We start from the raw sequence: 26,847 nt of genomic DNA on the forward strand, positions 1-26,847 counted from the left end.
CCAGTACTACCACGCTGAATCAGCTTTGTTGGACCACCGCGGAACGGCGCGCCGCCGCTGCTGCTCTGCCATTTACTACCACCACCGCCATAACTTTTGATATCCGTGTGTCTGTGTGTGTTAGTGACTCGCACAGGGTCTCTCTCTCTCGACTTTTACGCTCTTTTACTCTCTCTCTCTCTCGCTCTCGCTCTGTCTTTGTTTCGCGCGACTCGCGGGGCTTTTCGCTGTCAACCGGTTGCAGTTCTCGAGGCGTCCTGATGAGATCGGATTACTTCGTATGCGCGTTGTCGGGATTATATGCTGGAGAACGCTACGAGAGGATTCGAAATTGCAAAAATTTCGCTTATACTGGTGAAATCGAGAATGACTTGTCTTTATTCGGGTTGGATGGAAATTAAAAGGATACGATTCGTGGCGTTTGGAAGTGCTCAATGAGGATAGAGATTAGTAATTTTGTGCGCGTAATTTTATTCAACTTTTTCGGCGATCGAAACGTCCTTTTACATTGCACATAGGATTTTTGAACGATTACAATTAATTAACGTTCGATGTTTGGGCATTTTTTTCGTCAACATTAAAACAATATAATCAAATATCAACATGATTTCACAATTGTATAAAGATTATTCAAAAAATTTCAATATAAAATAGATCTGCAATACTAAAAGTACTTTTAACATATCTCCACTCTCGAAACCAGATTCGGGCATGATTGTTTAAAACGTAGAGCGAGGACAAAATTCCTGTGAGAGTGTACCAAAATGGTGGACAAGTACACCCACGCACATACGTTGAGTGTACCCGTAAAGGATATAAACTTAATCCTCTCGTCTGCGGTTCGGAACTACGTATATTTCATGTATTCATATAAAAAAATACACGGACGCGTGGTCTCCTTAGAGCGCGTTTGCTGCATCGCGTCGCGAAACAGAACAATGACCTCGCCTCTCGCGATTCATTGTTGCCAACACCTCGATCGTATGCAACTCGCTTTTTCGCTTACTCTTTCGTTTCGATCGTACAGTGCGCGTAAGATTACTGACCATCGGTCAGTAAAATTTGCATCGCAACCAATGGATACACATTTTTTTTTTTAAATTGACATCGATAAATTTGAAAATATACGATATTTCTTGATGAATAATTAAAATTATGAAGGACGTGAATACATTTATAGGTACATTTGTTGCGTCGTTGAAATAAATTTTTAACAATAACACATTTTGCTTTAGGAACACATTCTTCGTCTTTTTCTTTCTTGTCACATTCAACACGAATATTGTTAATTTACGCCTTGCGTACAACATTGACACTGTTCTTGGTAACTTTGAGAATCACTTCTTTGTACTTGGTACAAACTTTAAGTAAACAGAGATCACAGATCTGATCTTCCACCTGATTGTACATTATCCTCTTCACTGTACAATATATATAATCAGAAAAATAATAACTATAGTTAATTTCTTAAAAAATATGTTTTTAAATTGTTGCTTAACCCATTTGTACCAGTGGTAAATTATTGGTTCTTATTATAATGATGTACTTATCAAAAATACCTTGAATTTCTTCTATGAATTCAATATTGAGTAAATGGTAACATTTAGTTTCTTTCTTATTTATAATCTATAAGTATTATAAAATATAACTGTTATTAATCTTAGAAGGGTAAACTTGAACAGGCAAAAATGGGTTAAAACAGGTGCACTTACACAGGTAAATTCAAGTATGAGGCAACAAAAATTCTCAAAATTTTGTTTAGATTCTCTACTGTAGCCATGTCAACTGCACTTCTATTGTCTCCTTCTGTATGCCAGAAATCCGGGAAAGGATATGGAATCAAATGTAAAATCGGTACATCTAAAAAAATAAGATAAAATATTAATTTCTTCATTAAAATTAAATAAATAATGTTTAAGCAAAAAAATAATTTTACTTTTTCTTAAAAAAGGAATATGATCATCTTCAATTCCAGCTGGGAATGTATATTTTTGGAAATATTTTTCCCTCTTATCATAATTTTGTAGTAAATTTGCAGAAGCTAAATAATCTTCAGCTTCTGATAACAATGAGTACCATTTCAAAGTATTATTGAAATAATTATAGAATATGGGTTTTGGAGCACCTAGTAGATCTAGAAGTACCAGCATATCCTACATAAAATTTTGTAAATTAGATCATAATAACATATACAGGTATAAATATAAAATAAAACTGATTAAATAAAATAATACCATTCTGTCCAGATCACTTATTTCACTTTCTTCCCTGTAGATATATCTTGTTTTATGCCACTTATCAGCTAAATGTCTAGCTCCATAAATTGAATCTTTGGGACCCCATGATTTAAATGCTTCTTCTCCATCAAAAAAGAGCAGCATCAAGCTTACTTCATCATTCTAAAAAAATAATTTATATAATATTCATATTGTTTCATAAAATTATATACCATATAAAAAATACTCATTTAACATACTTGTTTGGCAGCATTCAACTGCTCCTGCATGACCTTGGCCAAATTGATAAGTTGCATGCAGGGTACAGCACTGTCTGTAGCACCAACAAATTCATAATTTTTTTCATACTTCGAATCATAATGACATGCCAATGTTAAGTATCTTTCAGCATTTGGATTCCATTTTGCTACGATGTTTTCAAAATGAAGTTTTCCAAAAAGAGGAGTATGTTCCTCAAAGTGATCGCTCTCTACAGTCCATCCAAGTTCTCTCATACGAGATTTTATGTACTAGAAAAAATATGATACTTATTAATTTTATTCCAGAAAATTTAAATTCAAGTAATTTCTTAAAAAACTCATAAGCTACCTGTTTAACTTTTTGATGACCAGGACTAGCAACAACCCTGGGAATACAAATATTGTCTAACACTTCATCCATGTGTTCATGATCAGACAAAGTAGCAAGTTTGTACATTTGAGCCTGACTCAATGGACTTGCTTTGTGTAGTAACTGAAATAAATAGTAAAGTTTAATAAGAAATTCTATTTATTAAAAAAATTAATTAATGATTGCAATTATTTAAAAAAATCTATTTTAAAAATTTTAAACAAAATATTTGTTCCACTGTTTCATGGAAAAAAACAGACAAAGTAATCGAGGAAGTTAATTAATTCATACTGAAACCACACCTTGATAAGGCTTTCAAAGACAACAAATATTAATTTTGTAAAAAGCATGAAATAACATGCAGTAAAAAGAAATTTTATGGTACATTTCCTGATTGTAATTAAAATGTCTTTTTTATAAGAATGAAAGAAAATTCATAAAGTAAGATATTGTAAAACTAAATTTACATTATCTGTCAAATAATTCTTAGCATGAACTATGATCATTGTTCTACAATAGAAATAATTTTCAATGGAAATTTTATTATCTAGGCATAATAAATAAAAATACCTTAAAAATAATGACATCTTACATAAAGTGAAAGTTGAGCAGAGACAGAATTCACATTTTCTCATCTAAATGAGAATGTGCAAGTCAAAGTGCAACAAAAAGAAAACAATCGGTCGAATCAATTCATAAACGTCAATTAATGACACAATAATCAAGCTGCGAGTTTTAATTCAAAATATTTAATTATTCGAGGAATTCACAACCAAACCTCCACTTTTCAAATTTCGCAATTCAAAGATGTCAAAATCGCGTCAACAGGTGGCAACGAGAATTCAATCCAATCAAGCGCGAAACTCACCTTGGCCCTCCTGAAGACCGAATCCCTGTGCTGGAGATTCTGGGCCGACTGACAGCAGCCGACGAGCAGCGGTAGGAAGAGAAACAAAGCACCAACGCCGGTACCACGCATGTTCTTGTTTTTATTATTGCTGTTATTGTCGACGAGATAGCCGCTGCCCAGAGTGAGTAGCGTCGAAGTCCGCGCTTTTCTCGCAACAACACAAGTCGTCGCAGCAGCTGTCAGTGAAGTAGAAGAAGAGGCAGAAGCGGAGTGCCGACGAACGACGACGAGCGACGACAACAGCTGCCTCCCGATGATCGTAATTGTCGTCGTGTTGTAAGCGCCGCGGCCGACTCCGCCGATGTGTAAGGCCGCCACCGCTGCGCGATTTTTAATATGCCTACCTTTTTTTTTGTACACTTGGGTTGTTATGTGATATTACCTCCACCACAGCCGCAACAACAACAACAACAACAACGACACGAGCAGCCTTACTCTCGTTCGCCTGCAGCACAGCAGCATCGATGCCGAGCTCGACTGTAGCTCGTTCCGCTCATTTTCTCTTGCGCTTATATATCCTTGTTACGGGCCAAGGACTTGATGTAGCGCGACAGCAGCACCGATAATTACTTTAGCCTGTCGAGTGGAAATTTAATTTTCCTCCGCCCTTGGTGAGAAGGGGAGGATGTCGGTTGACAATGTGCACCTTTGATCCGTTGGTAGAGGAAACTGTGCGTTTAACGAGGTTAGGTCTGTCCACGCGAGTTATCGGGAAAATTCACTTTCGACGCTCGTTTTTAGAGGGAAAATTGAACTTATACCAAGGGCTCCGTTATGATTAAGATTTTCTTTTTATTGAATGATCTAGTTTTTAATGGGGACAAATTTCGTAAATTCAAATTCAGAATGAACGCCTGTACACTCTGCAACCAGATTTATCTTGGAGTAAGTCAATTTGATTGAACCAACGAGTGAAATTGAACCATTAGGTGTGGATAGAGTAAAAACTATCGAGATTGATTGTAGGTTTAATAATTTTTATTCGAAAATGTTAGATCGTCGAGATAATTGAACGAAAATTTTCGCAAAATAAAATACATTTCATTGAGAATTCAATAAATTTCAAAGGAGAATTAATACAACAAGCATACAATGGTTTTCGTTATAGGAATGTTAAAATCGGCAAAGAATTAAATCTAATGTTAATTCGAGCGCTTGAAAATGTTTTTCAAAAGTCACAAGTTTAACAGCTAAGGTAAAATAAGTCATTGCCATTTTGTATTTTTTGCCCTTTTTTTATTAACGCACACGAATACTCGTTATAAATGACACTCAGCTCAGATGATTTGGATTCCAGCTTATATGAACCGCAGAGAACTGACACTCTGCCGGTACGATCTTATTTCTTTTGCTGTACGCTGCATTTTTACACAATAATAGTGTCGCGTTTAATGCGTCTATTGTATTGTAAATTCATATAAAAGACTCGTAATTAAGAGATTATTTCTCGATTGTTATACGTATATTGAAAAATTCGTACAGCACATGGTACAAATATAGATAATTAACAAAACTAAACAATTCTAAGGAGACAATGTAAAAACATGTACAATTAAATTTATATATCTACTTAAACTGCAAAAATAATACATCTAAATGCAAAAAAAATGAGGCTTGATGCACTTACGTTTACGTGCGCAAGTGTTTTTTCATAACAAATAAACGCTTTGTTACAACTTCGCAGTATAATAATAATATTATCTATGATATAATAATGAAATGAATCGTGGATGCTGGAGAGATGTCATGTTTTTTTTTATATGTATGAAAAAACGTAGATCCGAGACATTAATAAGCAATTATAACATCAATTTTCAAAAATAGATAAATATGTAAATAAATAATAAAAAAACGAGTATTTAAATACTTTTAGATCTAAATACTGACACAACATACAAAAGATCAAATACGAAGAGCGAAGGTTCGTACAAACATAATAATCAGATGCACGGCTGTGCCTGTGCACTTTGGGCTTTTACATTTAACACGAAAGAAATTAGTTTTAAGTAATTATAGTCTTATACATTTTTTCTCGTCTCTCTCTCTTTTTTTTAGCAGCACTTGCGGTGAATTTTTTTTTTGTCATGAGTTACATAGTATAAATTCTAATATTTTTTTATTCGTAGATTTGCATCCACATTTCGCGTGACATAGACGCGATGAAGAGAAGATGCGACGCATCGATTTTTCATTTCACAAAATCGATACCGATCTTCGCGTCATCTCGCGCTTATCTCCCTTTTCGCAGTCGTCTCTGAGGCGTAGAAAAAAAAATTTCGTCTGACTTATACATATGTACAGAATTGCTTCTTTTACATACATACACATAATAAATTAATATATCATTTTATACATCCAAAACGATTTGAAAAATATTTTATATTTATAAAGCAACGTAACGTTAATATTGTTTATTATCGCATATATTCTCAGCATTCACGAAATTGAAGAATCTGTGTTTTTTTCTTAATTATTTTCTTCTCAATCTTTTCTTTTTCTTCTTCATCGTCGTCATCATTAAGTACGCGTTGCTAAGTTATCGCTCCGCTGCTGGTCATGTTGCATTCAATAGTTGTATCCGTAGCCCTGTGGAGGCGGTGCGGGTGCCGCACCAGCGTGATAGTAGGGTCCTGGATAGGCCGCGGCCGCTGGATAGCCGGCGTAAGCGAACTGCTGCTTTTGCGGGTACACTGTTGAAATGAGAGAAATCAAAAGTTAGATTTGCGTGAAAATCTCGTCTTTCTTGTTGTTGTTTTTTCTTTAACAATAATTGTGATAATTTACATGTTGTGTGTGTTGGTATTTGTGTGAAAATGTTATCATTCTCAAAAGCGATCATTCAAATGCAACGATTTCAGTATATAGCAATTAAAAAAAAATCATAACGATTGGTCGAGCGCGCGCAGAAAAGTTTCCAACTCCTAAAGGAGGAGAACGGATGAATAATAGATTATTTTCCATCGGCTCTCGGGCCGGCATGACGCTTTCTTTCCACAACATCGATAAATTCTTTCGACTTCAAACAATCCATCATTCACCACGGTGCAGCTGCGCAGCTCGTTATATTACAGAAAAAAAGCTTTCGCGTCGCGCTCACGCAGTCACGAAGGAAAATGAGAGAGAAGAGTAAAAAAAAATGAACCGAGTCGGATCGTCGAGCTGGACGGACGTCCATCGGACGCGCGCGATTTTCACGATGGATATATTCGAGCGTAAAAGCAAAATCATAAATCCATATGCTCGAGCTGACTCTCGCTGCGTATTCGCATGCACACACACATACACACATACACGTCGTAATTTGGCTACTTAGATACGAGAAACTCGCGTTGCACATATTATTATACGCGATACGGTACCTCCGTACGTACACATTATTGACTTTCCCAGTGAATTACGATTTCCAATTATCCACGCGCGCGGCGGGACTTTTCTAATTCGCGTTCTACAACTCGCCATTTCATTCCTTCAATAAATCACGCCTTTTAACACGATGACCGGGTCAATAATCTCGAATTTCGACCCGCGTGTATACACGCGAATCCTTTCTTCTCGTTTGCACGTCTCGCGCGCCGTTAATGCAGCGCACCACCTGTTTGTGTGTGTGTGTGTGTGTGTGTGTGTCTGTACAACGTTATAAGGTCGGTATATACATAAACTCGTCTCGTAATGAAATTTAGGGAAGTGTGTCGCGGCTCGCGAGAGTCGTTGATAATATAATAACCGAGGCCGTATCTCTTTTCGGGAAGAAGAAGAAGGTCTATAACATAACGACGACGATTTCTCGTCGCCGCATCGTTACGTTAGCCGCGCGCGACCTGTGGTTTTTCGCAGATGATCGAGGAAATCAGCTCGAGTTGTATACATGGGATCACCGTTCGCGCGTGTCGTTTTCAATTCTGGCCTCGTTATAAATCGACGATCGAGTGTCGACGCAGCGGCAAAAGCTCGCGCCCGCGCGAGTCGAGTGACATATCGCGCTCGGTACTATAACATACATGCGCACGTGCGGTGTAATTTTTCGCGAATCGATCGGTTTTCAGCACCGAGACTCCGGACATGCCATCGCGAGAAAGTTTTCTCTCAAATCGCGTATACATGCATAAAATGTGTAGTAGTATCCCGAGTATTACCACGAGTCGCACTGGAAGCTGGAGCATGACCATCGCCGAGAGATATAAAGAAAGAAAGAGAGAAGTAAGTAATCTCTTTCAGCCCGATGAGTGCAAGCACATCACGTGTTTTATCTAGAAGAACCTCCGAACCGAATGATTTTTATAACAAACAGAGCGCGTCGCTCGCTGCCGACTGATTTATAATGGTTTTTCGAGAAGAGTAAAGTAAAAGTTAAGCGCGCGCGAGAGATACATCCGATTGTCCATGTCGACTGTATAGTAGGTACCTACTTGCTCTGTGCTTTTTTTCTTTCTCTCTCGTTTATAATAGTGTATTTACCTTTTGTTTCGTTGGCATTACAAGCCATTGTTACGATGACGACGCGCGCCACGCGATTGTTTTATAATTACCACCCAACGATCTGCATGTTATCTTTTTTAAGCCTATATACCTTCTTTTTTTCTCTTTTTTTTTTATCTTAATTCGCGCGCATTGATTAACTTTCTCCGCGGATAATTGATTTATAGTACGGCGGTTGCCGGCGCGCGTTTTTCGAACCGGATTCTCATGCTGCTATATGCACGTACCCGATCGTTGCGAAAGGTGGACGTAGATGATTTTGGCAGATCGATTGAATCGTCAAGTTTATAAGAGTCGAGAGAGTTAGCGATACGTTCGTCGATGTTCGAAAAGTTTACAATTTACTCGCGCGCTCGCTGTATCCTAATCAATTTTCAACGCTGATCCTACTCTGCTGCTGCAGCAGCTCGAGAGCGTGATTATTTAGCATAAAATGCCGGGGCACGATCGTCGTGAAAATCGATAAACATCGTTTGTGCTGCTCAACGCTCGCACTGTACTACTACTCCTAGAGACGCGCGGCCAAACGAAAGTTTTTCGTTACGTTATCTTAATGTATATAATTTGCATGCGTACGAACGCGAGAGCCTTGTTCGCAGCTTTTTTATTATTATATGCGTCTGGGTGCATGCGTGTGTGTATCTGTGTGTGCTGTATGTAAGTATAAAAGAAAGTTTCGACCGGCGCGAACACTTGCAATTTTTCACGATTTCTACCTTATATACGAACTAAAAAAAGGAAACACAAGAGAGAAAAAACGGCGCGCGAGAAGAAGTGCCTTCGCACTTCGGCGTACATTAACTACACACGCATCTCAATCGCGATCGTTTCCTTTTCTTGCGCGAACTCCAAAAAAAGAAACCAAACGAACCAATGAATCGTTGCATTTAAATGAGTGAACGCATTATTGTTATATAAAAATATTATGATAAAAAAAAAATTAAAATAAAAAAATAAAATAATAATAAAAAAGTTGAGTACTGACGGGCATGCTCGTATGTGGGAAAAAAGGTGGGTATACCAGGCATGAGGTACTGCATGTTCATGGCCTCCTCGCGCATACGTTCGCCCCGTAAGCATATGGCCGCGGCGCTGAAGAGTATAGCGCTGACCAGGGACCAACCGACGCCGACCCAAGCCACCACGTACGACCAGTCGTACGAGATTAGCGAATTGTCTTTCAACACCTGGATGTTGTTGTTGTTTTCGTTGTTGTTGTTGTGTGTCATTGTTGTTGTTGTTGTTGTTTGTTGGTTATTGATTGGTAGCAGAAGTAGGTTGTTAAGTTCAGGCACAGAAGGTAGACAGTAGAGATAAATTTTTCGATTTTTAGGTCGTCAATGCGCAGGCACAGGCAGTACAATACAAAGCGGTAATCAGCCAACAACACCACCACAACCACCGTAACGGCCCACCGGTAGATAGAGAAACAGAAGAGAAACAAAAAAATTCCATTAGTCTTTTTTTTTGATGTTCATAATATGGATTTCATAATTGGACCTGGCATTATGTATTGGATGTTCTGGGCTTGCTCGCGGGCGCGCTCGCGGCGCAGACAGATCGAGCCCACGACGAACATGATAAAGGCGACGAAACTCGCGCCGACTCCCATCCAGGCCAGGTAAAACGACCAGTCGTAGCTCTGGACCGTGTACTGCTTCAAGATCTGCGTTTCATATTACACATGAGGAACCTTTCGATGCTTACAATTAGAAAAAAATTATTGCTCGTTACATGTGCGCGTATGATGCACGTCTCGGAAGTACCGATTCGTACGCGCACACGCACAAGCATATGCGAGAGAGCTCGTGAACGCGGATATAATTATCCGAGTTAATCGAGTCTGCTTCCTTCGTTGTCGCCGTCGTCGTCGCCGTTTTTACCCTTGAACGAGCACTCGCCTTTCTTTGTATAATAATATGTATGTATAAATACGCCCGCGCGAGCACAGAGAGTCGAACTTTTTCTCTGTACCGCTGCTGCTCGTGGCGTCGTCTTCGGCTGAAATAATACCGCATTCTCGAGAGACCGAGGGTAAAAGTAAAGTAAAGTAAAAAAAAGACAACTGAAAATAATAATTCATTTAATGATACGCTTCGTGATACCGACTCGATCGAGCTTCGGTCACCGCCTTTTTATATGGACATATTTTTATTCGTCGTTAAACGACGTAACGTTCGTAACTTTTTTTTCTTGCTCGAGAATGCGGTATACGTTAGAGTACATATATTATATATTGATAATATTTTTTATAGTCGAGAGAAAGTTACGAACAAATTTTTGTGGTTCGATGTACGCATAAAAAATTGTTCGTTTTTTTCGCAGATCGCGTGCGTATATAATATAGTGAAACATACACAAACTGCACAAGCCAACACAGATCGGTCCGCAAAAAGCTCGATGCAATGTAAGTCCGTATATCGACGTCAACCTACGCGCGACATAATTACGAAACGATATAATGGCTCTCCACTATATATCTTTTCCAGATACAAAGTCAGACGCGAGAAAGATCATTTTTGAAAGAAAAAAAAAAGTATGATAATAATAAATAAATGATTGCAAAAGTCACCAGCTCGCGCGAAACAATCGCTTTTAAAGTATAAGTTGCTACACACGCGGCTGCTGCTATATGAGCAGAGCAGCGATCAGTGAAATGCGTCAGCTTGCGCACATGTGTATGTATAATATTTTTCTATATACGTACGCGCCCGCATGAATATATAATATACATTAGAACGAAGAGAAAAAAAAAACATTGAAAAATATCTGTAACAATAATATAGAGGTCCACGAGTCCGTGCGACCGACACTTACGTTAGACCAGCCGAGATAATACTCCTCGCCGACCATTTTTTCCTTCTCGAAGTACTCGACGCCGTGCCATAAGCCCATACCGCCAGCGCACAGGAGGCCTGCGAAACGAAGAAGAAAGAAAGAATAATAAGATATATTAGGTTGAAAATTGTATTCACACCTCGCCTCGAAGGAGTGTGATCATTATTCATTAATGAGGTTGGGCAATTCGTCGTCGCAAGGTGTGTGTGTGCTTGAGGTTTATTATAAAAATAAATAAAAAATATACTCACAGGCGAGAAGCATGAGAATAGCCGTGGCCGTGATGTTTCCGGGCGATCTCCTCCAGCAGCCAAAGACCCCGGTCCAGAAGGCAAAGAAGATACACAGGTAGCCGACCATGAACAAGGCAATCACCGATCGGCCCATGTCTGCGAAATAATAAATGTGATGATAAATATAGTGCGGGTGTGATTAATCCAAACGTGGCAGGACAATTAAATTATAAATAACGTTCTCTTTTTTTTTCACTCTCTCACATATACAATTCTCGTGACAAATGAAGTAGAGAAAATTAATCGGGTAATCGCTGTCGCGCACGCGCGATCTGTCTTATAATATTTGTTTCGAGGCGCAACTGGAAAAGTAGTACAATGGACTTGAAGAGTCGAGGCAAGCTTGAATCTCGCTTGCGATATACGAGTCGTCGTGTGTATGCGCCTGCTGTACGCGATAAATAACGTTATACTGACCTAAACTTTTCCGACATACTTTTCAAGACGAGCTGTAGCGTGTACGTCTCTTTCTCCGTGTTAACTACTGTTGCAGCTTGCGCAGGTACGTGGCACGCGTAATACGTTATGTGCGTTATAAACATTCGATTCGACTTGAAATATGCGCGCAAAAAAGTTCAAAGAGAGAGAGAGATGAGATATTTCATTAGCAGCTGCTACATTAATTAATACTCACGAAGTCGTGTCATGGCATCCTCGGAGAATCCTCGCGTTTGGTTCTCCTCATCGGGAATGAAGTAGTCGATGTTCATGCAGTTGGTCTCGAGCGGGCTCAGATAGACGTCGGCTGTGAAAACATACAAAAGATACGATTAGTCTACGCGCTGCATCAACTTGTATAACTATGGTCTGCATATAATATACGATAAATATAAAAATTTGTGCGTTATTGTGCGTGCACACGATAATAATATAATAATGGGACGACGGATTCTTCGTCGCAGTCGTCGCTGCAGCGTGAAATCGCGAAAGTTTAGAAAGCGACAGTTTCGCGATAGGTATAGGTCCACCACGCGTGTGTCCACCGCGCGCAAATGTGCATATATGTGCATGCCATTATAAAGAAAAGCAAAGTACGGCGCGGGTATAATCATCGTAGCTGGCTTTTTTTTGCGCGTTCGCGATCGCGTCCTTTAAAGATAGATCATTATGCATGGCTTAGCTCCTGATAATAACAGGCGATTCTCTTTTCTCGTCCTTGTGTGTACTGTATGCGTGAAAACTATATATAACGCTGGAGAGAGAAATTAGTCTCGGTGAGTAATTAGTCGGCTAATACGTTCATATCGTATCGCATAATGTATTGTAAAAATGTCTCGCGTTCGAGGCGTTATAATATACAGACGTGTTACGATGAATTGCAATATTATACACGCAGTCAGCGATATACACGTTGCCGAGTGAGAGAAAGAGCCGTTTTTCATTACATTATACACACGCACACACGAAGAGTCTCAACGTCATCGGCGCATAGTCCTCCAACCATATGGGATAGATGGCAAATCGAGTAGGTGTATCTCTCTCTTTTGCGCGCGCGCGAATACATTACGCAGCTAATATATACACGAATCGAGAGACTCGAGCCGTTTTATAACGTAATACACACACTGTATGCGGTGGAGAGAAAAGGCCTTGGGAATAGGGAAAACCTATCTCTCGCGGCTCCGTTCGTTTATCTTTATCTTTTCTGCCGTACGTGCTCGAATAATATCGAGTAGAATGACTGCCGTGTGCTACGGATGCTATCGATCCTCTGTCCGTATTTCCGATCTTGAAATTCGAAAGAAAAATTTTGCTAGTTCAGCTGCACGCTATACGCAGCTCTCTTTCCAGCTTACATACATCGTGCACGTACAAACGCATCGATCAATTATACGTTCATCGCGTACGCGTGAATGAATTTCTGCACTGCGTCGACACATACCGCGCAAAACTCGCAAAGCGACACGAATGAGAGAAAAATGCCTAAATAGCTTAGCGATCGCGTGTGTGTGTATGTGTGCATTGCGGTGTATATACTATATAGGCAACGAGAGAGCTGTATCAGCTGCTGCTGCTGCAAAGAAACGACCCAGAATGCGCGGCGTCCTTCGAACGGTACCTGCGAATCGGGCACCTTTTCCTGTCTCTCGCCGCTCGTTCACTCGCGAGCTCGGAGCTCTCTCGGCGCGCGGCACGGCACAGGCACAGGCACAGGCTCGAATTCCGTTTGGATATATGTATATAGCATATATAATACTACTACTACTACTACTGCGCGCCGAGCATACCTTCTACAATATTTTATATATTATACGCTCGGATATAATAAGCGCCGATCGAAGAAATAAAATCGTGTGCTTCGACGCGATATTCTATTCGCCGATGAGAAGAATCGTGTCTCGCTCGCGGATTATATCGAGATCGAGCCTACCTATATGAGGCCGCGCGATCGGTTGACGCAGAAATCAGTGCGGCGCAAAATGCATCGATGCTCGCGCGTCATCTTTATATACTAGTTCTACGCGTCTATATCACGACTCTGTGCAGCTGCAGCCTGGCAGTGGTGGCATATACGAGACAAACGATAAAACAGTTAACTCGCTCGCTCGCTCGCGCGCCACTTGACGTGTGTGCATATGTGTCCTATACGTAGTACGTATATACGAGCGCGCGGCAATGTGTCTTCGCGTTGAGCTCCGACAACTTCGATGCATAATAGCATATGCAGGCTGCACAGCTCGTGTGTATGTGTGTGTTTGTGTGCACACTGTGTAGGTAGGTATATATATGCTGCTGCTGCTGCAGCTGTGTATATGGCTCGAGCGCGCGCTCCTCGCGCAGCAAAAGAGAGGCGCAGCTCCGAGCAGAGTCAACGATCTCGCAATGGGTGTGCAGCGCAATAACAGCAGGCGTGCATGACTATACGGCGCGCACACTGTGTGCACTGCGCACTGCTATACGGGTAGCTGAGCTGCTGCACTGCACAGACTTTGAGGTGAAAAACTGGATTTTGCGCCGAGGCGAGATTGCATGAAAATGTTTTATAAAACGTGTTGATATAGAGAGAGAGAGAGAGAGAGGAGAAAGAAGCTGGCGATATACAGCTCGATCGGCCATCGTTCGGAGGATCGTTATTATTCGCGCCGCGCGAGAAGTAGCAACGGCAACAGCATCGGCCAGTGGAACTTTATAATAATAACACCTTTCGAACGTTTACACCGATCTCTCGGTTAACCAAACGGACATGTTAACGGACGATCGGTTAGCGCGGGGCTATTATCGAACAAATTGAACGATCGGAAAAGAAAAAAACACACAGGGGGGTGTACGCTGTACAGCGTGCAAAACAAGGTTAAAAGGATCGATCGGTATAGAGCCTGTGTGAGCGATCGATCGAACGAGAGGAGGATCGTCTTCATTGAATGTGGGTATACGAAGCGCAGCACTGCGTGTATACGATATTGCTTATATGTGTGCGTTTACCGCTACCCACGACTACGCTATAACGCACACACGCGCGAAGAAGACACATTATATATTGTATCCAAGCGTGTGCTGCATCGCTAACGCGTATACGCTATGCGCTTCTTGCGTACATTATTATACACATGGTCAGCAGCAATAGCAGTAGCAGCGGCCAGTGTCGATCGAAAATTAAAAAAAAAAATCGACGACGACGGGTGCACGAGACGTCGGCAACTACAAAATGCACACACACGAGCTTCGCCAAATATATGTATATAGTTTATCTATAGGCGCATGTGTGCAACGCCGCGGCGCATCCTTATCGGTTTCGGTATTCCGCTACGGCGCTTCCGGCCTCTCTCTCGCTCACTCACTCTCGGTCCGAGCTCTCTTTTTTCCTCGTGCTTGCACACATACACACATACATATAATATTCAGGACTCACTAACGCGCGCACACACACACACACTCGTGCACTTCCACCTGAGCTCTTCCGTTGCTCAAGTAAAAGTTGCAGCGTCGAGAGTGCGGTGTATAATAATACGATCCATGTGTGTGTGTACACATCGTCGCGCGGCCGCTTCTGCCGAATTAAATGGCTTGAATTCCACCGAGCGTCCAGCAGCTGGTTCTCGTTTTTCGACGTTTCGCCGAGGCCAGCTCGTCGTCTCTCGAACGACGCATATGTATAATATAATACACTCCGCGATATTGTATATTTATGGGAGCGAGATTCGAGCAACGATGTTTGCGATCAACCACGAGGCTGTTTACAGAGAACGAGAAACAAAAACAACAAAAAAATACGAAACCGAAACTTCCTGCCGCCTGATGCTGCTGTCGCTGCGATTGTGCTGCGTATTCGAATGCATCGTCGCAGGCTGTATTGCGAAAATTTATCAATGATACAGAATCAAGGAGCTTTAAATGCTGCAAGTACGAAGTACTGATTTATCGTTAATTGAATGATATGGTAATTGATGCCAGATTTTGCCACTAGATGGCGAGTACTTTCATTTATGTATCTGCAAGTGAAAAATCGTAATAACAGTATAAATGGTATAAATTCTAGTAGTATAATTAATCACTTGCCAGAGGGAGCGCGAAGCGCGCTCCTCAATTAACTTTACCGAAATCAAAGCTTTGTAAACTTTCAGCACATAATAAGGTAATTTGATTGTATTAAACCGTCAATCCGATACACCAGACTAGCTACAAATTTTTCTGCGCGTCGCTCATTTTTATCGTCGTTGGTCGCTGCTGTCGTCGCACATTCATATACGGTAGCTCCGACTTGATTTGATATTCACAAGCCACGCAAGCTCGTGTGACACAATGCATTACGATATACTTGGTATTTGAGTTTAACCGAGCGGCTAAATTGAAAACAAGATAGAACAAAAAAAAAAGAGGCAACGAAATGAAAGGAAAAAAGAAATCCATTGATGCTTGGGAGGAAATAAAAATAAAGTGATGCGTAGTGCGGTATCTTCTGAATGAGCTTGGTTGGAATACAAAAAACTCGATTACGATCGAGTATACGTTCAAAGAGACGCAAAAGGGTGTACGCATTTATCATACGAGCCAAAAAGGCAGAAGCAGCAGCGGTGTCAGGAGCAGATAACACAAAGTAGCGCTTGCGTCAGTCATTTTCCATTGTGATCGTGTCTGGGCTGCGTGTGTGTGCGTGAGCATATACACATTTTATTCAGTGCAGCACTACATTATCGTCTTGAATGATCGAGTCGGTGAGTCTTTCTTTCTTCTTTTTTTTTTAACGCTGCGTGTGTGTAGTCTTTCGCGGCTCGACAAATTGTTACATTATGTACACATTGTAAGATTGCCCGAGCATATATTTGAGCAGCTCGTTAAAGTGCCGCGTGGATCGTGTACATTGACTAATTACATTTGAATGTAGGTGAATAGCTGCGGTGAAATACCAAAGACAAAAAAATGTGGATCATCGAGTCCAGGCGAACGAGAGCGAGATAAGAAATCTCTTTCACGTAAAATGCCTGACTGCGATATTTTTCTCTTTCTAGCTCTCTCGGCGAGAGTCGAGTCATCTTTGAACTCTCTTGCTCGTCCAACAGCAGCAAAGATAACAGTACGTAATACGCGTCGGAATAGCAGCGAAATAGATATATATCCAGTAGAGTATCCGCATCTTTTAGCAGTGTGTACGCGAATTTCAGCGGCAACAGCAACGCCGTTGGTCGTAAAACTGGAAGGAAATATTTCAAATGCAATCCGCGCGAGCTTTTCGCGCGCAAAGGCCGCGCGCCGCTTTGTTCCTTCTTCCCCCCTTACCCTCCTCCATTTTTTTTCCTTTTTGAATCATTTGCAACAGCCCGTAAAACGGTCTTGTGCATGTTGCGCGTTTTCTGCTGCTGCTGCTGCTGCTGGCTGTACATCCGTTACTCGTAATCGTTCAGAACGAAGCTCCGCGTGTAATCCATACAATAGTGTATAGTATAATATACGCTCGGGTAGAATCGGTCTTTTTACGATTTGACGCGCGTGTCCGTATATACTACGTATACGGTATATGAACTGGCCAGCTCTGCGCCGCAGTGAGCGTCGTCCACGCGTGCCGCTCGATGTCAAAAGCACAATTGCCGCCTCTCCGTCTTCTTCCTCTTTTTAAACTTTTACGAAGTCGTCGTTAAAAGCCTATGTACACGTATATTTTGTCAAAGTCGTCTCGGGAGATGAGTTTCGTTTAGCTGTCTCTAGCTATTGCGTGAGAGATGTGCATGTAACAGAGATAATATTACAAAGACGACTCGAGTCGTTGCAAAAATGGGCCAAGCGCGCGAAAGAATGAGAAAAACGCTGGTGGCAGATGCAGTAAAACAGGGAAACATTAATTGCTTTAAGGGTCCTCTATACACACTCGGTCGGTAACTATATTCGCGTATTTTGTACCCATTTTTTTCATTTAGTATACAACCTATGGTCTTGAAATTTTGTGGGAGTGATCAGGAAACTAATACAAATGTGCCTATGAAGCTATTTTTTCATATAAATAATGTAAACATTTTTTTTTCAATTATCTGAAAAAATAGCTTCATAGGCACATTTGTATTAGTTTCCTGATCACCCCCACAAAATTTCAAGACTAATGGTTGAATAGAAAATGAAAAAAATGAGTACAAAATACACGAATTAGTTACCGACTACAGTGTGTATAGAGAAGCCTTAAGTAGTATATGTACGAGCTCGCGAGATAGGAAGCGAGAGGAAAATCAAAGAACAAAAAAAATTGAAATCCAAGTAAATTATGATAAATTCAATTTTTATTTAAATTAGTCTTTTGAATAGATATGGCAAATCTGAAGTATCGAATAGCAGAAGACATTGAAAAATACCGAAAATGTGCTTTTTGTGATCACACGAGCTTTGCAAGCAAGTACGCCTTGAATCTTCGTTCATTGGCTGCCCGAGCTGAAAGCCAACATACTGGCCACATTTTTCATGAAGAAAACGAGATTTGACGCATAATGTATATCTACATGTATTTTTGTCAACGCATCGTGGGGTTTTAAACTTATTAGATCCAAGGCCGACATACTCGGACTGACTGGCACATGTCGTAACTTCTCCACGAGCTTCACGTCGATATTTTCAAGATTCTGCGCATCGTTGAACAATCCGAAACTGAGTAATAAAGTCACGATCGTGTCGTAGTTACTTTGGTCCAGTGTGTATCCTCTTTTAATTAGGCAATCGACGATCTGCAGCGCGTTCATCGCTAGATGACATCTGAATTCGAGCGATGTATCCGGCAGCACGTTCCATTCCTCCACGAATCGATCGGCAACGGGAAAGACGAATTGATCCAAACTAGCGCCATAATTCAAGATCGCGACAGCGGTATTCGGCAAGAGTCTCGCCACGGCCAATTGAAGCGCCGTCCAGCCCTTCTTGTCCACGACGTCGACTTCCACCCGCTTGCCGTGCTTGTAGCAGATCGCAAGAAAATTCCCGGCCAATTCGTCGTTGAAAATCGTGGCTTTCTGACAGATAAAGATCAGAGTCGTTATGTGGCACCCAATGCCGTAATTCGGGTCGGCGCCGTATTGCAGCAACAGCTCGACCACTTCGTTCTGGCCCGCCATCGCGGCGCAGTACAGCGGCGGACTCATGTTCGGTTTGTTATCGGGATCCAGGCCCTTGAGGAGGAACGCCTCGACGATGTCCAGAAAGCCAAACTGGCAGGCTATGTGGAAATGCGTGATTCCGCGCTCGTCCACGTAATTCAGGTCGAATCTGTTGTAGATGTTGAAAAGCTCGCGGATCACCGAGGGCGCGGCGTGGCTCTTGTACGCGAAATGCACCGCTGTACTGCGGCCCAACACGTACCTTTTTTGTAAATCGACAACGGGCGCGTCCCTGTAGCCCATTTCAAACATAAGCTTGATGAATTTTACTCCTTGTTCATCCTTCCTCGTGGCTTTATAAGTTACGCTAGTCTTGAGAAGAGGCTCCATTTGAAAATGCTGTTGGATATTTGCCAGTAAATCGAATCGGACATCTGCATTTGTTCGTTCGTAATTATATTTTATGGTTTCTTCGATTAAATAGATGAGATTATCGATAAGTTTGAATCGCTCCTCAATCACATCCCACCGGGTACCAGTTCGCAACTTCACCAATTCTTCGTGAAATATGGGCATCGTGGTGGCGCACTCGCACAATCGATTATAATTTATTTATACAAAATTAATATGTCTCGCGAGAAACGTTGGGCTCTCTTTGTTTACGCTGCGACGTCCTAACGTGTACTGACTCTACGCAGGCTATGATTTAAAGAGTGTAAACATGTGCTCGAGGCTACTATAGATGTCGTTCGACCGAGTAACTCGCACGATTTACTATCCTATCAAACGTTACAATAAGAAGTTCCACACGTAAGAAATGAGGTGGGAAGCTCGGCAAAAAAAAAAAAATAAAAATAAGGAAAGAAAAATTGTTTAAGGAATTCGTTTATCGTCGATGCGAGCAAGAGGAAAAGTTGCTCAATCGGAGATTCGATTTTAAGTAGGTCTCGTGCTGTCTTCGATCGAAGTTTTCGTCGTCGTTGTGAGTTCCTCGCGCCAATGTTGTTGTGAAATTCATTTACAAACAACCGTTTTCACACTTTTGGCGTGTTCAGTTGCTGTATTTATTATACACACGAGGGAAAAGTATTATCTCGACGATGACGACGACGATTTTTGCACGGGATAATTGTAACGAACTCAAATATCATCGAATCACGTGTGCATACTACAGTGCGAGAAAGTAAAAATAAATCCATATAATTTCACGTGCGATGCGAGTCGGCATTTATGGGCTTTTAATACGTTGCGCTTATTGTACATACGCGGCGTGACTGAATCATTGTTCTTATAATATGGACACGAATGCAGCAATTCAATTATTGCTAGGGTCTCGACGTCAAATATTATAATCGTATTAATTTTCATCTCTTTTGTCGCGTGGGTCCTCGTACACATGCACGCGTTCATATATTATGTGCGGTAAAACTTTCACTCAGACTCAAATATAATACAATTGGATGACGAGTGTAATATAAATATATTTAAGTAGAAAAGGATGCCAACTTTATGAGCGAAGGAAAGTGCGTGAAGTGCACTACACGTTGTATGCACGCAGCAGCCGAGTATAGTTTTCTATTTTGTCGCTCGCGCTTCGCGAATTATCAAGTTTAATTGCAAAGTAATTATCAGCTCGTCGTCGTCGCGCGTCTGAAAATACCACAAACTCCGCATGCAGCTGCTGTCGCTGCAACAGTTTGCATACCATAAAAACGTACATTATTTATGGTTGCTCATCGTCGCGATCGAGTTTTTTTTCGATGCGCTACATATAGTATCGGGTATATAAAAATTTGATGCGCGCAGCAGTACTCTTACTTTCGAGCGAGCTTAATTTTGCACCTGCTTATCCGAAAAAAACAGATTAGAAAGTGACTGCGCACCGACAACGACGAGCTGTGTCTATGTGTGTGTGTGTGGTTGCTTATCCTGGCGGTGCTTAGCTGCGCGTATCGTCGACCGATGCTAATCCGCTCGTTCAAAAATTGCCATTGTTTGCGCGGCTCGTGACCGATATAGCATCCGTGTATGTACGCGGTAGACGAGATTACGAACTCGATTTTACAGAGAGAAAGAAAGAGAGAGAGAGAAAGGGTGAATCGCTTGGCCGAGTGGAAAAAATTTGTGCGCGCCCTGAAAGAAAACGATCTTACGTAACGTCGAGTCGGTGTATGAGATTCTTTTTCTCGAGCTGCGGAAAAACGAATTACAACTCAGATCACACTCGAGCCATACGGAGTATCATTGTTGCGGTTGATAATTTTTTTAATATATAGTATAAACAGCAGTATAATCGTCCGGCTCGATTTCACTCTACGTCTTTCTGTGTCTCTCTTCCAAATTAACCGGCTTTCATTATCTTCTTCTTTGACACGAGCGCAACAACGATCGTCAGTTTATGTAATTATATATAATATCCAAAGCTCGGCAACGTTTATTTTGCTTCTAATCGAATTGACGCTCAAATTGTCCTTTTTTTCTCTCTCTCTCTCTCTCTGTCTCGTTTTAATGAAACTTTTGTACACGGCTCGCGTATAATGAACTTATATAGCGGCAGTGTGTATATACGATGTACATTATCCCGTCCATCGTGTACACTTACGGACCGTCGAATTACGCAATCGATAATGTAATATATGTGTGTGTGTGCATGCGAGTGTTTTTATATATAGATACGAAACTGTGGAGATATAAGTACGTGAGGCCGCATGAGCAAAATCAGACGCGAACATCTAAGCTCGCATAGAGGGAAGAGATGATCGCGGAGTAAAGATACGTATAAAGACATGTTCGTTGTTTCATTTGCTTGCCTCGATTTTTTTCCTCTTTTTTTAGCTATTAAAGTCACAATACGACGTATATCGAGGCTCGCATTGTGCAATCGATATACACGTCTCGTTTATTTTATGTGTTCAAATGCAGTGTCCCGCGCGCGAGTTCGTTTGTGTATATTATAAAACCTGCAATTTGCCCGATTCGGAATCGAGGTGCAGCAGCTCGCAGATACAGACACTGGTCCGTAATAAGTACATTATGTATTATAGGTTGGTTTTTTTTTCACAGCTCGACGAGATATCCCTTTGGAAAAATTATTGTACGCGAGACGAGCGCGCGCGCGCCGATGCAAATTGGGGACGTTTTAACGCGTACGCGTAAATTTTCCGCAAATGCTCCGCGGCTAGTTGTTTTAGTCTAATGTTCAATGTACACACATAAAAGTATTATACATTTACGCATCCGGAGAGAAAAGAAGAGAATACAGCCAAGTATTGCTTTTTACACGCAGCACACACACACACATACGCTTGGATAATATTGGTGTGCGAGAGCTTTCTAACTCTCTCGCAAGTACTCGGCATTCCAACTTGTATTTGCTGTCTATTTAGTACGTGTATTTTTATAGTAGGTATACCTGCTGCACCCGATCGGCAAAAGTTAATTTTTGCAACAGCTGACGCGAAAGAACGAGAAAAAAAGAGGAGCGAAAATGTCACCTCTCGGCTAGTAGTGGTATGCACGCCTATAATGAAATGATGAAAAAAAAAGAAAAGAAAGAAGAAAAGTCTTTTTAAACCGCATTCCAGTCGAGAGAGAGAAAGAGAGAGACGTCTCTCGAGTCCTTTTAAATTTCGTTTGACCTCGCGCGTGTGTGTGTATGTGTGTGCGATAGTTTGTGATGCACAACGTAAGAGTGAAAGTGTATATACGTTCGTGAATATTGTTTCAAGCCCGGGCTCTTTTTCTCTCTCTCTCACTTAAGTCGGAAGATCTCGTATGTATGCGAGTTAAAAGCCGAAGTAAATACAAAATATTATGCATATTATATTTTTTTTTCTTCCAAGAATATATCGAGATTATCACATATTACGATAATAAATACTCACGTATTTGTGGCTTTTCCTTGGGAAAGCATATCCTGAAGAGGCCGTGCGTCCTCGTGTAGTAGTAGAACTTCTTCTCGAAAGCTTCGATCGAGACGCTGTCTGGATGTTGGGTTAAGTATTGCTGCGTTAAAACAAACAAACGAACAAAAAATTAAGCACGCATTAATGACGAGGTATAGACAATACAGGTTTTTTTTTTTTGTTTGTATTATATCGCGCATACTCGCTCGGGGACTGCTGCGTTCGAATTACACCGAGAAAGGCCGCATTTAAACGAGTCAGTGGCGCGTGTTGCATATCTCTCGTGTCGCGAACATAGAGAGAGAGTTCGTGGTACATAAACGAGATATATGGGTCGTTGAGTTTTAGAATATCGAGTTCTTGTTATAATCTTTTCTTTTTCTTTTTTTTTTTTTAATGTCAAATTTCCATCATTGTTTCGACGATTATTATATACTGTCTTTTTTCCACATATATAAATAGGAGCGCGTTGGTAATAGGGCGAGGCGCGCTCGTCTGCACGCGCACTTAACGATCCAAATACAATCGAAGACATCGCGCAGGCATAAAAAGAAGAAAAGAAGGTGATGCATATATAACTTTGCACGCAACGCATATTATACCATCGATATCCATCGAAGCTCGAGAAACTTTCGACGACTCACGCTCACCGCGTTGAGAGAGAGAGATGCGGTCGAAAGGTATAGGTAGGGGAATGGACACACACAATGCCCGGCGCGATTTATATACACACACACGTTCGAGAGCGGATGATGGTATTTAAAAGCAAAAGAGCTTATGTCATCTTTAGCAGGTTTTTTGGGAGCACAGGTATTTTATTATATTATTATATTATACACACATACACTTAGCACACGAGGCGGCAGACACCGCATTGCGGAGGACGTCGTTAATATTATTATGTATGTATATTGTAACGACCGACGCTACACATCCTCTCGCTCTCTTTGCCCAGTTATATACTTACACACGCGAGGTTGTACATTCGCACACACACGAGGTGAAATTTGAGACACAAGTTCACAAACGCAAAAAGGTTGAAAAATGATTTTTCGTGCGCGATGTGAAAGTCGGAGTTATTCTTTTTTTTTTCATTTCCTCGTCCGTTTTTTTTTTGGAGCAATGATTATACGAGGAGGCCCCCGACTGTATGCTTAATAGCGGTAAAAAAAATACGATGAGCACGGTGTAATTAATCGAGATACGTCCTTTGATTTATATATGTTCGATTGTGAGGAGAAAGGGGAGAGTATCGAATAAAAAAAGAAAAAAGAATCGATCGATTCTTCGATCTACATCGACGATATGGTCGACGGAAGAGGAGAAAAACGTTGCTGCGAACTCGGTCTGTGTGTGTATCACCTCTCGAGGTCAATTCCTGCTCTTGACGTGTACAACAACTACAACAACAACAACAACAACAACAACAACGACAACAACAAGACGAACGTCTAATTACGGGCAACTTTTTTCTCTCTCTTTCTGTTTCTGTCTCTCTTTATATAAAGTACACGATCGCGTCGAGGCCATCACCTACTAAATGGTTAAGCTCCATATATACACCTGCGGAGCTAGAGAGACTTACGGTAACGCTTCGTGCGATCGTCGTCGCAAGAGAAATAATAAAGCAAAAAAAAAAAACCACACAGAAAAGAAGAGGGAAAAATAGCGCGTCGTGCGCGCGTTCGCTCGCTTCTAGGATACGTATTTTCGCGCGTCTCGAAAGGAAGCGAAAACGGGAAAATAAGACGCAACTTTACTACCATACGACAACAAAAGTCGAAATGGAAAATTATAAAGATCGGATGTGGCCGATGTAAAAGTTATATATCTCTCCACTCGTGCGCTGGCCTGGATATATAGAAGCGCCGCAGTCCAGTGCACGGTTTTCACCGCGCGTCGATTATACGTATAAAGCGCCGCCGCCGCCGCTGCATTGCGATCGTGCGCGAACTTGGACGATCTCTCGCGCTCTCCCGTTCGCAGAAAATTGAACCGAAAGTCTCAAGCTACACGCGTGTTATCGAAAAAATACTTGGGGGAAAAAAATTCGCGTTTTTAGATCCCGATATCGATTTACACGATAGCGATACTCTCGTTGTGGCGCACATACAAGGCACAGACATTTTTGATTCGGATCGTGTGTACGTTATTATAATATACACGATGAAAATGCACGTGTGTATTAATATATTAAACTTTATACACGTATCCAAACGCAGCCATGAACTTTCGCCGCTCGCTTTTGGCTCCGTGCGGACGATGTTCTCGCGCGCGGGCGCGCTTATAAAGCGTGAGAAATGCCATTATTTTAATTACTTCGTGAGCGAGTTTCAAGTTTAAATGCTGCTGCAGCAACATAGCACGCGGATAAGAGTTTTTTTTTCTCTCTCTCTCTCCTTCGAGAACCGAGCGCACTGCTGCTGCACGCGTGAGAGGAGGTGCATTCATATTTATACACGCTGGTCCTAACACGTGTATTTTACTCTCTCTCGTTTGTGTATGGTATTTAACCTTACAAGTCGCGAGTAGTGTACGCGCTGAGTTGATAAAAATTCGTTCGTAATAATGTATCGTAACGATAATTTATGATTCGTCTGCGCGACCGCACATTAAGTTCGCGTAAAAATTCACCGTTTCGTTCATTCATTCATTCATTCATACAAATGGGATATTTAATATATAATGTATACCTGTAGACACGAATAGGAAACCCGTGACAGCTGACCTATATCCCTCCGAAAACTATATGTATTATATACGGAGCTTTATATACCACTCGATCGGCTGTACACATATATAGGCTATAAAGCAACAGGTGAGTCAGACACTTTGTGTGCTGTGCGCAGCAGCGGCAGCTCGCATAACTTCCTCGAACAATCGATCTCAAAGCTCGACCGATCGACGTGTCTGCGCCTACATATTCGAGATTCTCCTCGGCTTTAAAAGCGCAATCTTGACTATATGTATGTATAATATATTCCATTGGGTCGTCGAACTCTTCGACTTACTCTTGCGATTCTCTTGGCCGATCGCTGCGCTGTGCATGTAATGTATACACACACACACACACACACACACACACACACTTCGGGTACGAAATAATAACACTTATATACGTGTGCTGTATATTATGTAGGTATAAGAGCGCGGACGTTTAGAGCGATCGTTGCAGCGGAAAAATCTCGCGTGCGAGCGCAGTTTCCCCGTTTATAATCGTGCGCGCGGCTATTTCTAGAGGATAACGCTGCATTCGCGGATAGCTCGAGTCGACTATCTATCTATATATACATTTTAGAGGCAATGATCGAACGGCCGCGAGAGTCTGTTCAGTATACTTGCCCGCGAGTTAATAAATCGGATTCAACGCGAGAGAGTACCTATATATATATTTATACACGCAGTGCGAGCTGCGTGGCCCAGTTTGACGTATGCGTTATGCGTGTTATTTTCTAACGAGATCTAGCCTATATATTTTGTAAACATTTCGTAATTGACATTACATACGCATGGACACGTATTATTTTTATATGCCGGGAGTAAGTAATGTCACGACGACGGCGACGACGACGATTGGAATTTTTCGGTGAGAATATTCGACTTTGAAATTCCACGAGCGTGAAAGTCCTGTATATAGGCTTTTGGGGGATACGTACGCGTTTTGTCGAAAATCTCGCCCGGAGGCTGCTGCTAACATGCCTAACGGGAATTCAAACATGTGCCACGGACACACACAAGCGATGAAATCGAAATTCGTTCGTACTTACTCACACACATTTTTGTCGTGTCCGCAGCAAAAAAAACGGGATAAATTGGGCCGGATTAACACGCACTCGGTATTTCTTCGCAATTATCGGTCAGCTCGACACACGAGGAAAATATTTTACGCGTTATCGATCGATTTTTCGATTTTTCCCCGCGCGTGTGAATGCGCGTGCGATATAGACGTCGTCGGCAGTTTCCAATATTGATTCTTTGCCTTACATTCGATAAAAGCTACGCTGCACGGGAGCAAACTCGCACAACAAATTTAAAAAAAAAAAACAACAAACCGGTAAATACTTCTCGTGC

General features: G+C 41.4%; 2 protein-coding genes across 4 annotated transcripts in view; both read right to left on the minus strand.

Moving 5' to 3' along the window:
* Positions 1-451: 451 nt before the first annotated feature.
* Positions 452-4,401, minus strand: LOC106654812 (glutaminyl-peptide cyclotransferase-like). 2 transcript variants are annotated; one of them, XM_014374844.2, is made up of 7 exons: positions 3,715-4,401; positions 2,826-2,969; positions 2,477-2,746; positions 2,235-2,399; positions 1,937-2,153; positions 1,713-1,860; positions 452-1,421 (listed from the first exon to the last, which is right to left on the minus strand). In XM_014374844.2, the coding sequence occupies exons 1-7, from the start codon at positions 3,823-3,825 to the stop codon at positions 1,379-1,381; spliced, it is 1,098 nt and encodes a 365-aa protein (XP_014230330.1). In that variant the 5' UTR covers positions 3,826-4,401; the 3' UTR covers positions 452-1,378. The 2 variants fall into 2 exon arrangements, with proteins under 2 accessions (XP_014230330.1, XP_014230338.1); XM_014374852.2 differs by having other exon boundaries at positions 452-1,626.
* A 318-nt stretch (positions 4,402-4,719) lies between these two features.
* LOC106654416 overlaps positions 4,720-26,847 on the minus strand; it is a 29,591-nt gene continuing 7,463 nt past the window's right edge. The window contains exons 2-7 of one of the 2 annotated variants that reach the window (XM_014374268.2): positions 22,756-22,876; positions 11,998-12,108; positions 11,322-11,459; positions 11,050-11,147; positions 9,218-9,419; positions 4,720-6,446 (exon numbers count right to left, since the gene is read on the minus strand). In XM_014374268.2, coding sequence (XP_014229754.1) covers positions 6,322-6,446; positions 9,218-9,419; positions 11,050-11,147; positions 11,322-11,459; positions 11,998-12,108; positions 22,756-22,876 — 795 coding nt within the window. In that variant the 3' untranslated portion in view covers positions 4,720-6,321. The remainder of the gene's footprint in view (positions 6,447-9,217; positions 9,420-11,049; positions 11,148-11,321; positions 11,460-11,997; positions 12,109-22,755; positions 22,877-26,847) is intronic. The other variant, XM_014374275.2, reaches the window with a different exon arrangement.

The sequence above is a fragment of the Trichogramma pretiosum genome, unplaced genomic scaffold (genome assembly GCF_000599845.2).
Source record: "Trichogramma pretiosum strain Unisexual culture from Peru unplaced genomic scaffold, Tpre_2.0 scaffold1, whole genome shotgun sequence".
Lineage (NCBI taxonomy): Eukaryota > Metazoa > Arthropoda > Insecta > Hymenoptera > Trichogrammatidae > Trichogramma > Trichogramma pretiosum.

Excerpts from the sequence above, each read along its gene's own strand:
- LOC106654812 (XM_014374844.2), bottom strand. The coding sequence starts at position 3,825 with ATGCGTGGTACCGGCGTTGGTGCTTTGTTTCTCTTCCTACCGCTGCTC. Across the intron at positions 2,747-2,825 it reads GTCATCAAAAAGTTAAACAG|TACATAAAATCTCGTATGAG; the intron begins GTAGCTTATGAG and ends TATTTTTTCTAG. Across the intron at positions 1,861-1,936 it reads TATTCCTTTTTTAAGAAAAA|ATGTACCGATTTTACATTTG; the intron begins GTAAAATTATTT and ends TTATTTTTTTAG.